We start from the raw sequence: 16,087 nt of genomic DNA on the forward strand, positions 1-16,087 counted from the left end.
GCTGTTCCAATTTAAATTCCCAATATTCAAAAGGCTATTGCACAAAGTTTCCTTTTCTCCACATTCTGTCCAACACTTGCTATTTCTTGTGTTTTTTGGTTTTTTTTATGATAGCCATTCTAATAAATGTGAGGTGATATCTCTAGTTTTGATTTGCATGCATTTCCCTAATCCGTCCACATGGGAACACTAGCTGAGGGAGGTTTGTAAATTGCAGTGAGCATGTATAAGGTAGTGAAACACTGATTGTTCAGGATGCATTGTATCTAATCTGGATATATATATACACCAAGAATCCCTTCCTTTATCCCTTGCAAAGTTTCTTTAGAGTTGATGGCATTTCCTTGAGCAGAATGGGCTGTGCTAGGTATGCTTACATATTTATTCTCCAAAAAGATGTTTTTCAACTGCCCCCACATTGAATATTCCCAGGGCTTCGAGGGGCTGCCTCACCAATTAAAAATAGTTTCACCAAATTCGTTAGACATTTCCCCAAATTTACATTTTAGGCCTATTTATTGGGTGGCTGCTATGTTAGTACCATGTTTTGAAAAGATAAATAAGGCTGGAACCCCAAAATATCTCTCTCTCTCTCTCTCTCTCTACCTCTACCTCTATCTCTATCTCTATCTCTCTCTCCACTCCTACAACCCAAAAGAGCATACTAAAATTTTAACAATAATTAGTAGCTTAGGTAATGAGATTTGTATTCTTGTGTTGGTTTTATAATTATTTCAAAATCAGTGTTTTGATTCTCTCCTTTATAAGGGTGCAAATGCAAAAAATAAAGAAGTAACAGAAATTTTCAAATGGAGATAAAGTTATAGCCAGAGAAGCATGCCCTAAAAGAGTTTGATTCAGAGAGAGAGAGTGAGATTAGAGCAAAGGTTCTCATCCCTAGCTACACATGGAAACTAACTCTGAGGCTTTCGATAAAATAGAGACGCCTCGTGTCTACCCCCACAACATTGAATTAGCAGATGTGGGATGAGGGGTCAGCATCCAGATTTAAAAAATTATTCCCAGTTGATTCTGATCTATAGCGAAGTATTGAGGGCCACTGTTTTACAGCAACTACATTCTGCCTGTGGGTGTTCCAGAACACAGCAATAGGAAATGCTGGTTGAACTGAGTCTTGGAGGATGAATAGGAGTTTGATGTCAAAAGGTAATCTGAACAGAAGAAACAGGGGGTTTACAGTCAAGAGCCAGGCCAGGACCAGGTTGATATGGGTATTTGTAAGCGTGGAGGATGTGCATGTGAAAGAAGAGAGGGCATGGGTACCCACTCAGGAGGGCAGAGAGAATGTGAGGGCTGGAGCTCATGAGAGTGCTGGGCACTCAGGACCCTGTGGGCTATAAGGGGAAGATCTGGTCACAACGCCAGGTGGAGACAGAAGAGGCCACAGGTAGTGAGGGCCACAGGGCAGGATTTCGGAGTCATTTTTAAGGCGGAAGTCACCAAATTTGACAGCTATACATGCTGTGTTAGCAATATCATTTCCAAGATATTTTTGAGTCTTCACTTATGTATTTTCCCCTCAAATAATAGAAAGCATTCTCTTGTATTCACATAGCCCCTGCTATTTTGCCTTTTCTCTATATGCTTAGAGACTACCGTAAAAAAAAGGATGTCCTGTCACTATGTAACAGAATGAGTTTTACATATATATTCATTTACATACACATACATTTTGTATTCACATATACATTTTTTTCTGTATCCACAGTCACCTTCCCCAGAGCGCATACTGAATAAGCCTGGAAGCTGGGAGAGCCCAGTCTGTGTGCCGTTGTGCGCTCTCACTTGACATTTGTGAATGCAGAGATGTCTGACAAGTGTAAATAAGGGTGTCACACCTCGGAGTGGTACCCATTTCCACCTCACCATTCCTCAGGCGTGTGTTCGGCGATGAACGTGCTATTATAATCTTCCAGTATTTTCTCAGTCGGAATTTTGTAGAGTGCAGTGGTGAGTTCTGTGATTTTCAAGGCATAGACACGTATTTGCTTCTTTCTCCTTGCAGAATTCAGCGCATTTTCAAATACCTTGAAAAGGTGCCGGAATGAGAAAAAGAAATACTCAGTGTTTAACCAGCGGACAGAAGAGGCGTCTGCCACACAATACTTCCAGGTCAGGGAAGTTGCCCCAAGTGGAATTGTCTTGTTTCAACGTGTCACACACCTGTGAATACATCTGAACAGGGTGGTGGGTGGGGAGGAGACTATTGATACTGTACTGCAGTGGTTCTGAGAGCATGGACCCCTGAGCAGCAAGAGTAGCATCACCTGGATTGGAATCCCCACTCTGTCACTTATCAAGTTGTCAGGACTTGGGCAATTTTCTGAGCCTCAGTTTCCTTAGCCAAGGAACATAATTCATCAGATTATTGTGATGATTGAATTTGACAGTAGGATGTATGTGAAGCACTTAGAATAGTTCCTGGGAATAGAAAACTACCAGAAGATGGCAGGTATAATGAAGATATGTATTTCTTATGGATACAAATCCATAAGCAATAAATGTCTTTTGCCAACTGGCTTGCTTCATCAGGGTTACCACCATCACTGCCTTCGGCTGCACCACCACCCTCAACCAGGAGTTCTACCCAAGTTCTGTTTTTCTCTCTGGGCTGATGGGACTCATGGGGCCATCCTTTGTGACCCTGGCCCTTTCTCTTATTTCTATTATGCTTGGTCTGTGCTATCTCAGAGCCTCTGCTTTGGGAAGGGCCCCTGGGCATTTACCTGGTCAAGATCTAGACCTGAAACTATTGTATGGAGTAGCAGTCAGAAGTCTGGGGTCAATTGAGAGTTCTGCTCTCACAAACAGGGCCAGTGTCGACCAGTCACTGTGTCTGTCAAAGCCGCAGCTTCCCTGTGTTAGGCTAGGCCTGCCTTGACCAGGTGACTGTAAGAACCAGATGTTCATGCGAGTGCTGCCTTGCGGGTTGTTTACGCTCCCTCTGGTTCTCTTTTCCTTGCAGTTTTATGGCTGCATTTCCCAGCAGCAGAACATGATGCAAGATTTTGTGAGAACAGCCACTTACCACAGAGCCATCCTCCAGAACCACGTTGACTTCAGAGACAAGGTAATGCTGGCTGCAGGCCATTCATCTCTTATCAGTGGTTATAACCATGTTCAGAAGTCTTGTCAAAAGCTAGAATCAAAACTAAACTTTGATAGAATTATCATATGACCCCAAAATTCCACTCCTAACTATATACCCCCCAAATTGAAAGCAGATATTTAATCAACTGTATGTACATAAATCTTAAGCAGCACTACTCATAATAGCCCAAAAGTAAAAACAGTTCAAATGCTTATCAACTTATGAGTAGATAAAGAAAATGTGGTATAACCATACAATAGAGTATTTTGAATATTACTTATATTTCTATTATCCATAAAAAGGAATGTAATGCTGATACATGTGTCAACATGGATGAGACATGAAAACATGCTAAGTGAAAGAAGCCAATGACAAAAGCTCATATGATTCCATTTGTAGGAAATATCCAGAATTAGCAAATCATATAGAGCAGCGGTTCTCAGCCTGTGGGTTGCGACCCCTTTGGTGGTCGAATGACCCTTTCACAGGGGTCGCCTAAGACCATCCTCATTATTAGATATTTACATTACGATTCATAACAGTAACAACATTACAGTTATGAAGTAGCAACGAAAATAATTTTATGGTTGGGTCACAACATGAGGAACTGTATTTAAAGGGCCAGAAGGTTGAGAACCACTGATAGAGGAAGCAGACTGGTGGTTCCCAGAGGCTTGGGGATGAAGAAATTGGGGGTAGCTGCTAAGTGGGTACAGGGTTGCCTTATGAGGTGACGAAAATGTCTACAAACTTGATAGAAGTGATGGTTGTACAACATAGTGAATGTACCAAATACTACTGAACAGAACCCTTTAAAATGATTCATGGTTAATTTTATGTTATGTGAATTTTACCTCAGTAAAGAAATTAAGCTTTGAGTTTGGAAACTCAGGAGGCTATATGCACTGTTTTGGTGCACAAAATAGGTTAGGAGCCTAATAGCTACCTAAGGACTAGCTCTTACTGTGTGGATTTACTTCCTTTTTTTTTTTTTTCATGGACTCCACAAGTGGCTGCATTTATTTCCTTCACAAAATGGATCTGAATGATGAATGATTGTGAACACATCATTGTTCCCCTACCTGTGTTTAAACACAAACAAAGTGTTCAAAATACGGTACAGTTCATCTCAAAGATGAGTACTGCTCAGTGGAATCAGCAGTCATAAGACCTAGTTTCATATTTTCCCCATGTGTGATCTTAGGCAAAACACTAATTTCTCTGAGCTGCACAATCTCTTCCATGACCATAGTAATTGTAGATCTGCAGTATTAATTCCCCAAGAAGGAGGTGGTGGAACATTGAAATAATGATCCAAATGACTCATGCTTCCCTGTCTTCACATCCACTTGCAAAGTTACGTAGCTGCTGCTTTCATCGCAAAATGGTCTAATTTTTTACCCCCTATCTCTATGCTGTCCTTGTGATGTACTTTGATCAATAGAATAACAGAGATGACATTGAGCGAGTTTCAGATCCTGGGGCTTAAAGAGCCTTGTGACTTCTGGTCTCGCCTTCTTAGAACCCTGAGAACACCATACTGGGAGGAAGCCCAGTTTAGCCAAATGGAGGTGGAGAGGTCATGTGGAGGAGAACTGAGGCAATCCAGGCAACAGCCAGCACCAATTGCCAGACCTATGAGTGAGGCCATTTGGGACCTCCAGGTCTAACCATACCTCCAGCTAAATGCAGAAACATGAGTAAGTCCAAGCAAAACCAGCAGAGAAACTGTCCTGCCCTCCCATAAAATTGGGAGAAGTAATAAATTGCTTCCAGTTTAAGCCACTACATTGTGATGTGGTTTGTTCTGCAGCAATAGCTAATTAAAGCAGAGAGATCAAGAGTGAAAAGGTTGTGATAAATAAACCTCCAGTTAGAAGTTGATTTGCCTCTGGCTTTCTTTCCTCTGCAACTCCATTCTGATATCAAGCCCATCCGACATTTTTTGTTGTTCTTCTCATATTTTTCAGTTCCAAGTTTCTATTTGGCTCTTCTTTATGCCATTTGGTTTTTGACTGAGACTTTCTGTTTTTCCATTGATTTCAGCAGTGTTCATGATTACTAGTTGGAACTTTTTAAATAAAAGCTGCTTGAAAGTTTTTGTCAGATAATCCTAATGTCTGTCACTGCTGTGTTAGCATCAGTTAATTATCTTTTCCCAAGGAATTGAGATTTTCCCGATTCTTAACATGCCAAGAAATTTTGGATTATATTATGTACATTTTCCATATCATGTTCTCAGACTCTAGGACTTGTTTAAAGCCTGTGGATAATGTATTTTTGTTTTTGTATTCATTCAACCTGGCTAGGTTCAGGCTGTGAGTTCCATGCCACTAGTTGCTCTTCTGAGGGCTCTGGTTCCTATGTCAGTTCAGTTTTCAAATCCCTCGCAGTATTGTTTGGATCTGTCCCATGTGCATGTCACCCAGTGGTCAATATGGCACCCTAGTAGAGTTCTCAGTTTTAGTTTGCTAATAAAGATAAAATCCATGCATGCACAGGTTGAGGATAAAGCAAGGAATTTATATATAAAACAACAACAACAACAACAAAACCCCACCGGTGGTTCAGTTAATTGGAGTGTTGTCCCTTGCACCAAAAGGTTGTGGATTCAATTCCTGATCAGAGCACATACCTAGGTTGTGGGTTCTATCTCCGGTCGGTTGTGTATGGGAAGCAACTGATCGATGTTTCTCTCTCTCCCGTCCTCTCTCTCTAAAATCAATGAACATATCCTCGGGTGAGGATATTTAAAAAAAGAAAAACAACCAACAAACACCTTTTATGGAGTTGCTTTGCCAAGTTCCTTCCTCTTCATGATCTCCTTCTTTTTGGTCTCCTGGGAACACTTTTCAGTCTCTGGGCCAAAAAGCTCCCTCTGCTGTACACATCTATGACTTTGCCTACACACATATTGGCCAAACAGAGAAAGAGAGGACAAAGATAGAAAGAAAACCAATGGAGGTTGGTTCCAGCCTTTGGGAATGGAGGCATCATTGCATACAGAGAAAGGTTCACCTCTCTCATAGTTTTGGTTCCTGAAGGCTTATGTGACTGATGACGGCAAGATTGTTGAGGGCTAGAGCATAGAAGAAGGGAGGGAAGGGAAAAAAGGAGGGAGGAAGAGTAGAAAAGAGGGAGGAAAAACAGAGGGTCTCCACTCTGTCTCTGAGCATTAGGACTCCCCTTTCGAGTGTTGGAGCCAGAACTAGAATGCATCTCCGGGAGCTCTCTTGTCTACACACCAGTGCTCATTTTTGGTGTGTTGAGTTCAGGCCATGAGTTGAGGGTCAGGGGATATGGTTTGGTGGTATTTCAAATTCTGGTCTTCTTTCCCAATCTACTGCTCCTGTTTTCTTTTCAGGCTTCAAGTAATGCTCCGAGCGTTCTGTCCAGGTTTTACAGGTGTAGTCAGTGGGAGAGACTTGGGGAAGTGGCTTTCTCCAACTTACTCCTGATGGGACATTTTCTCAATGCCAAATCTTGGTACTTAGGTAGGGTGAGGGTGACGGCAAGAGACAGAGGTAAGACCAGAAATGACCATGCTTGGCTAAGGCATCCCATATGTCTTGCAGTATGTCTCAAGGTGCCAGGACCCTTGCTTTGCCAGTGGCACATGCCTAGTTAACAGTTATGAAGCTAGCTTTCCTAATGAGGAGGACCTGATTATGGTAGGTGGGTAGGCTGAGGATAGAGGAGAAAAGCTTGTTTCTTCTGACACCTTATCTGGTATTCAAGATTATGGGTAAGCAGTCATTTGACCTAAGGTAGGTTTCTTGCCAAATTAAAAATAAAAATGCAACTCTCAACTGTTGATCCATGGCTTGAAGATGTTTTTGAGGGGGTAATACTTTTATTTAGAGAAATCATCTCCCTTTGAATTTGTTCAATTCGAATCTATAATCTGTCTTCTATTATCCATAATGTATTTTCTATATTATCTAAAATCTGATTTTAATTTTGGTTACAACTTCTAAAGAGCACTTCCCAAACTACTAATCATACCAATACCTTGCATTAGATGACTCTCAGAATTTCATATGGATTATGTCACTTGACCACTCTATGTGTATATCTTTTCATCTAAAAAATGAAGATAGTGGAACAGTTCTTCTCTAAGGTCACTTCTAGCTGTAACTTCATTTGATTCTACAAAATACCCTTTTCCCTGCCAGCCTGAAATGGGGTTATCTGCCAGTGAAATAAAATAAGCATCCATCTGTTGGGGCTTATAAAGGTGATAATTAATCGCATGGTTGATAATTAATTATATCCCTTTCCCCCTCTGAGTTCTGAACTGATTTAAAGGTAGACACAGATGTCAGGTAGAAATCATAATACCAGTGTTATTGTTAGAAATGCTGTTTGGAGTACAGGACTTGGATGTATGTCCAAACGGAGATTCCTACTTTGTTTTTCCTCCAAACGTTTCTACCCACTAAACAACTGGTCTCCTCAGACGAGTCCAGAGCCTAGAAAGAAAGAAGGAAGAGGAGGTGACCATTTTTACTTCTAGTACTGCCCACTCCTGGGGGTTAATTTCCCCTCCCCTATGAAAACTGGAAGAGCAAATTATCCTGGTTTTAGTGTCCCAGGAGCCAGTCCCAGACTCACTATGATGACTGGTCACCCTAACTCCAAATCTACCACAAATCCAGATCCTTTAAAATCCTTTTTGTCTGCTTTATCATACTGAAGACCATTTTTAATAACCTGTGTGTCCATGGAGGTTGCTACCTTTTCATTAAGCCCTTGTATTCTTTCCCACTGAAACTGATTACCTACAAGGACATAATTAATACCAATGGCTATTATTTATTGAGGAACTCAGTATATGCAAGCACCGTGTTCAGACCTTTCCATACATTGTTTCTGTCTTAGTCAACTCAGGCTGATATAACAAAAATACCATGGACTGGGTGGCGTAAACAACAAACATTTATTTCTCATAGTCCAAGATCAGTGTTTCAATAGAGCTGGTGTCTGGCGAGGGTTTATTTCCTGGCTTGTAGACAGCAGCCTTCTCACTGTATGTTCACATGGCTGAAGGGAGAGAGGAAGTAAGCTGTCTCCTGTCTCTTTTTATAAAGTGCACTAATCCCATCATGAGGGCTCCACCCTTGTGACTCAGTCATGTCCCAAAGGCCACATTTTCAAATACCATCACCTTGGGGGTTAGAATTTTGGAGGGCCCAAACATTCAATCTACAGCAGTTTCCTTTGATCTTCATTACAATCTTATTATTAATATTTTTACCACTTTAGAGATGAGAGAACTGAGGTCTGGAAATGTTGACAATGCACCCGATTTAATACAGCTAGTAAATGAAAAGGCCAGGATTTGAACCCCGTTAGTCTAACTTTCGAGCCACACACATAACCTCTGACAGGTACAGCCTGTGGGAAAGTTAGCGGACATTTCCAAGGGAGACTTTTGTTTCTCTGAGTTTAAGGGTGGGGTGAAAACACTGGTTTCTTAAGCACCCTCGTGTGTGCATGAGGCAGCATCGCGCAGCGGTTATGTTCGTCAGGCTGGAGCCAGAATGCTGAGTTGAAACTCCAGCCTGGCCACTTCCCATGCACCTGCCATAGACCTTTATCCCGTTTGCTGGCGATCTTACGCAGGTTATCTCCCATCTCTGGGCTTCCCTGTCCTTATCATAAGAGCTAGTAGGTATTTCTTATCTTGCAAGGTCAAGATAACACTGCAGATGAAGTGCGCAGTACATGGCTCACGTATGAACTCAGTACATGGTAGCGAGTATTATTATTATGGATGGTTTGGGCATGGTGTCGTAGTTTCCACCTCTGCTGTAACTTTAAATCTTTCAAATTCTGATTTTTCATTTTGCCTCTGCCATGCAGTTTTAATGAAAATCCTTTCTTGGCCAGAGCACTGCTGGCTGAGAACTCCGTTTGGAACCCATTCAGGAAACTGACCCCGCTGGAACCCACCCCATTCTTCTCCTCCCAGTTTCTGTTAATTGCCATCTGGCTATTTTTAGTTTCTTCAAGTGTGTGCTGGGTGCAAGCAGGGGAAGTCCATCCTGCTGAGGGTGTGGGGCTGTGCGAGCAGTGGGGTTTTAATTTGGAAATGTTTTGACACTTCATTTGTCAGGGCACCAGTTGCTGGAAACTTGTGAAAATAAGCAGGAGCCGAGAGCTTTTTTATTTTTTAATCAGCGTTTTCAGAGGAGAGCATCCCCAGTCGCAACAGCTGCTTAGTGCATTCAGATGTGAGGTTGGCTCAGGCAGGAGGGGTTCAGGGATTTGAAGGCTTCAAAGAAAGCATAAACAACAACAAACATGCTAAGCAACCTGTTCGGAGAGTCGGCTGGCATTCAGATGTGCAGAGGCTTAAGGCTCTTCTGCCCTGAGCTTTCCTTGGGCTTACCAGCAGTCTGGTCCAAGGCTCTTGAGTTCATCTCTAGTCCTGCTGTGCAGTTCTCCTCCCACTTGAAAGCACCACACACCTTTGGTTAATCTGGTGCACGAATGGGGCCTGACCTTAACCATCAGTGGGAATAATGGCTGCAGCACAGACCTGCCAGTAGTCCGTCTGCATGTCATGAAATAGCTCTTGCTCCCTTACATTTTTGTAAACCTCTTTAATGAGGTATGGATCACATTCAAAAAGCGGTACATATTTAATGTATACAACTTGATGAGTTTGGAGATAAGCATACATTCGAGGAATCATTACCACAATCCATGCTATTAACATATCCATCACTTCCAAAAGTTTCCTTCTGCTGTTATAAGGACTTAACATAAAATCTACCCTCTTAGAAGGTTAATTTTGTGTTCCCTGGGCTGGCTGAGGGATCTCAATGTAATTAAAATGAGAAGAGCACTTGGAAAATGGGGTGATTTCATATGGCCTCTTTGTAGATGTCCTGTGACATAGGGGACACTATCAAACCCAGTACAGAAGCCAAGGTTCATGTGAGGTTCTATATCATAAGAACTCCCCCTTACCCCACCCCCCACACCCCTACCCTGGGATTAATTCCCTGTAATAGAGATTGAAGAGAGAGAGAGAGAGAGAGAGAGAGAGAGAGAGAGAGAGAGAGAGAGAAAGAAAATAGACTTCAGTCTTAGCTGCTCTCTTTGGCTTCTCAGCCCTTAGAAGGACTCTGCATGGATTTCCCAATTGTGAATGGGAAGGAGATGGCATGTCTGTGCCAGGGTTCTCCTGAACTTAAATAGAATCTACTCCTGCAAGGGGTCTAGAAGAAGACGCCAGAGTCAGCTGAGGAAAGTGCTTTCATCTGGTGTGAAAGCCAAGTGCAGCTTTCAAGGACAGCCAAGAAGGTGGAATAAACAATGGTCACAGGCTACTTTTAGGGCAGCCGTGGGCAAACTACGGCCCGCCGGCCCGTTTGAAATGAATAAAACTAAAAAAAAAAAAGACCGTACCCTTTTATGTAATGATGTTTACTTTGAATTTATATTAGTTCACACAAACACTCCATCCATGCTTTTGTTCCGGCCCTCCGGTCCAGTTTAAGAACCCATTGTGGCCCTCGAGTCAAAAAGTTTGCCCACCCCTGTTTTAGGGCATTTGGGAAAGAGGGAGCTGGGGCTATAATGCAACAGATGATGACTTGTGACCTTAATCTTTCTGAGATTATTTTTAAATTGGGATTAGAATACAACACATGGAGGCTGGAGGAACTCGGTGAGCTACCACGTGCACAGTCTCAGCACGGCATTAGAATGCTGTGGGCATAGCTAGGGAATCCGAGTCAGAAATCATTGGCACTGCAAGGCTATGGCTGACGTAGGCTTGTTAAGATAAACTAGGTTATGCTGCTGCAGCAGTGAACTCTCAGACCTCAGTGATTTAACCAACATACTCACGTCCATCTCCGTTACGGGTTAGCAAAGGCTGTGCCCTCTCATTCTCGCTCCCAGACCCAGGCTGAAGGAACAGCCTCCTTGTGACACATACTAGTTCCTGTCACAGTGAGAAGGAGAGAGGCAAATCACACCCCTGGTTCTCAAATCTTCCTCCTGAAAATGACCCATGTCACTAATGACCACATGACACGGGCCGAAGCAAGACATGTGACCACTGCTAATTTCAAAAGGGCAAAGGAGTGCAGTTCTACTAGGAGCCCATAAGGAGACGAGAAGTATTTGGTTAATGGCACTAATAACTATCATAACAGATGGCACTTTTGCAAAATCATTAAAGAAGGGACAGATTGCTAAGGTGATATTCTCAGCGCATCATCTGTGCATGGGAGGGAACTGGGAAAACAAGAGGGGTTTGAAGGATTAATATTGCACTGATATGGTTATTGGTTGACTTACTAGTAACTTCTGCCTGGTGGATTGCCTACCCACTGAATGCAAGGTGTTTTAGAACGTTCCTGGGGTTGAATTTCTAAACCTTTCCCATTGCCTTTAAGACAACATCGTGAAGGGCCAATTGGGAGCAACTACCTACTTTGCAAAGGCTTACATAGAAGGCTCTATGCAGCAGTAACTTCTAAAGTAATGCTTTTGCTTTAATATCTGCTTTCCAGGATAAGAAGGTAAGTAGAAAAAAGAGGATAAAGTCAGTGAGAACAGTTAAATTGGACAAAACAATCAAAGAATAAGCAGTTCAAAGTACTGTACTAAAACCTAGTCTTTTCTGGCAACGAACCAGGAAGTGGGCTCCTGTGAACTCAGAGCTTGTACCTAAACCCTCTTTTCATGTATTTTCCTAAGTCTGTGCTATTGACATCACTCAACTTCAGAGTGGTGGCTTAGGTTTAGAATTTATAAGTTCCAGAAACCCAGAAAAGACAGAATCACAGAAAGCTGTCAATAAACATGGATTTCATGTAACTAGCACCATTTCTAAGTTCCCTGAACCATAGATCAGGAGGCCCAGGCTTATATGCTAGGACTTAATTAGGGAGGACAACCTTGGGAAAGCACGAGTTAGGGAAAGGGGACACAGGCAGGGAAGGAGGGAGGGTAAGTGTAAGCAAGTCTGTCCCTGAGCTGGCCACATTTATGTGGAACTGATTGTCCCAGGTCACAGGAAATCTACAAAGAGGCCATGTGAAACCACTCCATCTTCCAATAGTTCATCCACGGGAAGAAAAAAAAGAATGATTTACCCATTGGCTGCCATCTCCCATTTGTCAAAAGTTAATGTCCCCACCCCGCAGGCGTGGCTCAGTGGTTGAGTGTCAACCTATGAACCAGGTGGTCACAGTTCGATTCCCCATCAGAGCACATGCCAGGGTTGCGGGCTCAATCCCCAGCGTGCACGCATGGAGGAGGCAGTTGATCAGTGATTCTCTCTCATCATCGATGTTTCTCTCTCTCCCTTTCTCTTTTCCTCTCTGAAATCAATAAAAAATATGTATATTTTTTAAAGTGAATGTTCCCAGAGGGTACTCCCTTGCCCACAAGGGTGCATGTGCACGAGTGCCAAGTGGGTGCTGTGGTGCCTGTCTCCTGCCTCACAGCACCAAGAAACCCTGTGGTGGGAGGCGAGGGATGGAAGGCGTGTGGCATGAGCCAGGTGAGCACTGCTTGGCTGTTCCAGGAGGACTAGAAGTCCCTGCAGCAGATCCTTGGGCAGTAGTGGCTGTAGCGGCAGTGGTGGCAGCAGCGAAACTCAGCTCCACGTTTAAAGATCAGCACAAGCCAATCCTAGAGCCACTCAGGCTGAGAGCAAGGCACGTGTTCCGTTCTGGCACAGTACAAAACTGAATATGCAACAGTAGTTTCCCCTTATCCGTGGTTTTGCTTTCTGCGGTTGTTACCCACAGTCACCATGGTTCAAAAACATTACATGGAAATTTCCAGAAATAGACAATTCGTGCATTTTAAATTGCGCTCTGTTCTTCTTCTTTTTTTTTTTTTCTTAAAGCATTACAAAGAGTATTACATATGTCGCCTTTTTTTTTTTTCTCCCCTTGAGATTCCCCCGGGCTCCCCTATCCCCCAGTGTCTTGTGTCCATTGGTTATGCTTATATTCATGCATACAAGTCCTTCGGTTGATCTCCTACCCCCCACCCCAACCCTCCCTGGCCTTCCCGCTGTAGTTTGACAGTCTGTTCGATGCTGTTCTGCCTCTGTATCTATTTTTGCTCATCAGTTTATAATGGTCTTTATTATCCATAAATGAGTGAGATCATGTGGTATTTTTCCTTCATTGACTGGCTTATTTCACTTAGCATAATGCTCTCCAGTTCCATCCATGCTGTTGCAAATGGTAAGAATTCCTTCTTTTTTATAGCAGCATAGTATACCGTGCTCTGTTCTTAATAGCATGATAAAATCTCACACCATCCTGCTGTGTCCCTGTGTCAAAGGGATTTGGATCATCCCTTTGTCCAGCATATCTAGCCGGTATGTGTTCCCACCTGTCAGTCACTTGTAGCGTCATGGTTATTAGACTGACTGTGATGGTATTACAGTGTTTGTGTGCAAGTGATCCTTATGTTACTCAATAATGGCCCCAAATTAATTCCCGTATTTTATCACAGTATATGTTATAATTGTTCTGTGTATTATTTCTTATTCTTAATCTGTTACTTGGCCTAATATATAAATTTAATTTTATCATAGGTATGTATGTATAGAAAAAACATATAAGGTTGAGTATTTTTCAAGGTATCCACTGGGCCTCTTAGAATGTATTCCCTGAAGGTGAAAGTGGACTTTTATATTATATACATCACCCAAACCAGGAACCTGGAGGGGATCAATCTAGTAGACTTTTCTTTTTCCTTTTCGTTCTCAAAATTCTTTAGTGTCTACTAACTCAGCAATTTTGCAACTCTTCCATTCCCCTTTGTACCATACTAATTTTAGTTCTCAATTTTTTTTTAAATCTTTCCTGGAATATTGCAAACATTTTCCAATTAGTTGCTCTACTTGTACCAGTTATTATTGGCTTAAGTAAGAGAAAATTCCCACTCAGATTGGCTGACACAGTCAGAGGTAGTACGACCAGGAGGTGTTTAGTCCAATTACTCTGAGTACCACATCCAAATTCCACCACACTCAGGAGAGAAGAGGCATCTGCTCTGCTACCTGTATCAGAGGGAGGAAATTTGCCAGGAGCCACCGGCAGGCTTCCCCTCGGTCTCATTAACAACATTGTTTCACACACCCGAGCCTGAAGCCATCACTAGCAAGAACCAAACTGTCTATGATTGCCCTAGACCAGCAGTTCTCAACCTGTGGGTCGCGACCCCTTTGGGGGCCGAACGACCCTTTCACAGGGGTCGCCTAAGACCATCAGAAAACACATATATAATTACATATTGTTTTTGTGATTAATCACTATGCTTTAATTATGTTCAATTTGTAACAATGAAAATACATCCTGCATATCAGATATTTACATTACGATTCATAACAGTAGCGAAATTACAGTTATGAAGTAGCAACAAAAATAATTGTATGGTTGGGGGTCACCACAACATGAGGAACTGTATTAAAGGGTCGTGGCATTAGGAGGGTTGAGAACCACTGCTCTAGACCAATCAGAGCCCCTCCCTGGGACTCGGAATGGAGAACCATATGGATGAGGGGAAATGCTCAATAAAACTGAGGTTCTGACCGGAAGGAGGAAGGGACCAGTGTTGGTTAGGAACCATTCTGTCTGCTCTGCTGCCTCTGATCTTGTCCCCTCCAACCCAGGTCCCCAGCATGATGCTGTTGAAATGCAACTGTGCAGTCATTCTACTGTGGAAAACGTTTTCATGATCTCTCTTTGCTTAAGGATCAAGTCTAAGTTCTTAGTCTTGCATACAAGGCCGTGTATGATTAAGCATCTGCCAGTTCCTCCGGCTTCTGCTCTTGCCATGTTCATGTCTCAGCTGTACTCCCACTTCCACCTCTCAGACACACATCGTGCTCCTGAGGAAATTTACTGTCTTATGACAGTGATTGGCTCTGTCCATCTTAGGTGCCTTTTTTCATATGGATCCGTCTTCCTGGAGCTGCTGCCCTTCTCATCATTCAAATGGTACCACATTGACTCATTTTTCTATGTTCATTACCCAGGCCACCTCAAATCTTTCCAGAACTCTTGGTAGAGTAGACTATTCCTCCTTCATACTTTGTGCCCTTTATATATTTCTAACATTGCCACTATCGCACATTATTGTACTACTTTCTTTTTTTTTCTTTAATCCTCACCCGACGAGATTTTTCCCATTGATTTTTAGAGACAGTGGAAGGGAGGGAGAAAGGGGGAGAGAAAAAAACACATCCATATGAAAGAGACACGTTGATTGGTTGCCTCCCCCCCTGCCACTCAACCTCTGGCACGTGCTCCCACTAGGGCTGGGATCCCCACCTGCAAGCCAGGTATATGCCTTTGACCGGGAATTGAACCTGAGACCCTTCAGTGCATGAGCTGATGCTCTAACCATTGAGAAACACCAGCCAGAGCTGTACTACCTCCTTGTATATGTCTTTCTCCTTCCCAGGCAGTCATGCTGCATTCATCTTTGTATTCCCAGCACCTAGCAGTGCTTGGCACAGTGGGTAACAGGAGATACTAGGTAGATGTCTGTGAATGATTGAGAGCCTAAGGGTTTGAGCTGAGTAAGCTAGTCTGAGTCTATTGGTAGCATATGAAGGGGTTTAATTGAGATGAGATGAACTAAGAGTGATCAACATACTTTACATTTTCTGTAATACTAGAGCAGTGGTTCTCAACCTTGGCTGCACATTAGAATCACCTGGTAATCTTTTTAAAATCCTGATTTCTGGACCTCATCCTCCGGAAATTCTGTTTCTTTGTTACTAATGTTGTGGCCCCACCCCATAACAATACCAGGAGACCAGACAGAGTTAGTCAGGGGTGCTCACAAGCATGGGTTCTGCATTATTGAAATACAGGCAGCCTTTTGGTTGAAATCAAATTTCACTGCACCACAGATGTAGAGTTTTGTTTTATATGGAGCTGTCACTGCAGAAATTTTCAGCCCTAATTAAAGTGCTAA

At 42.7% G+C, this 16,087-nt stretch overlaps 1 protein-coding gene across 3 annotated transcripts in view; it reads left to right on the forward strand.

Moving 5' to 3' along the window:
- LOC308527831 (histone-arginine methyltransferase CARM1-like) overlaps positions 1–16,087 on the forward strand; it is a 223,506-nt gene that overhangs the window by 120,683 nt on the left and 86,736 nt on the right. For all 3 annotated transcript variants that reach the window (XR_013996650.1, XM_081103236.1, XM_081103237.1), the window contains exons 3-4: positions 2,027–2,133; positions 2,987–3,091. Coding sequence is in view for 2 of the 3 variants with exons in the window: in XM_081103236.1 (XP_080959362.1) it covers positions 2,027–2,133; positions 2,987–3,091 (212 nt within the window). In the remaining variant the exon portion in view is untranslated. The remainder of the gene's footprint in view (positions 1–2,026; positions 2,134–2,986; positions 3,092–16,087) is intronic.

Source organism: Myotis nattereri (assembly GCF_964212035.1).
Source record: "Myotis nattereri genome assembly, chromosome: 12".
NCBI classification, from domain to species: domain Eukaryota; kingdom Metazoa; phylum Chordata; class Mammalia; order Chiroptera; family Vespertilionidae; genus Myotis; species Myotis nattereri.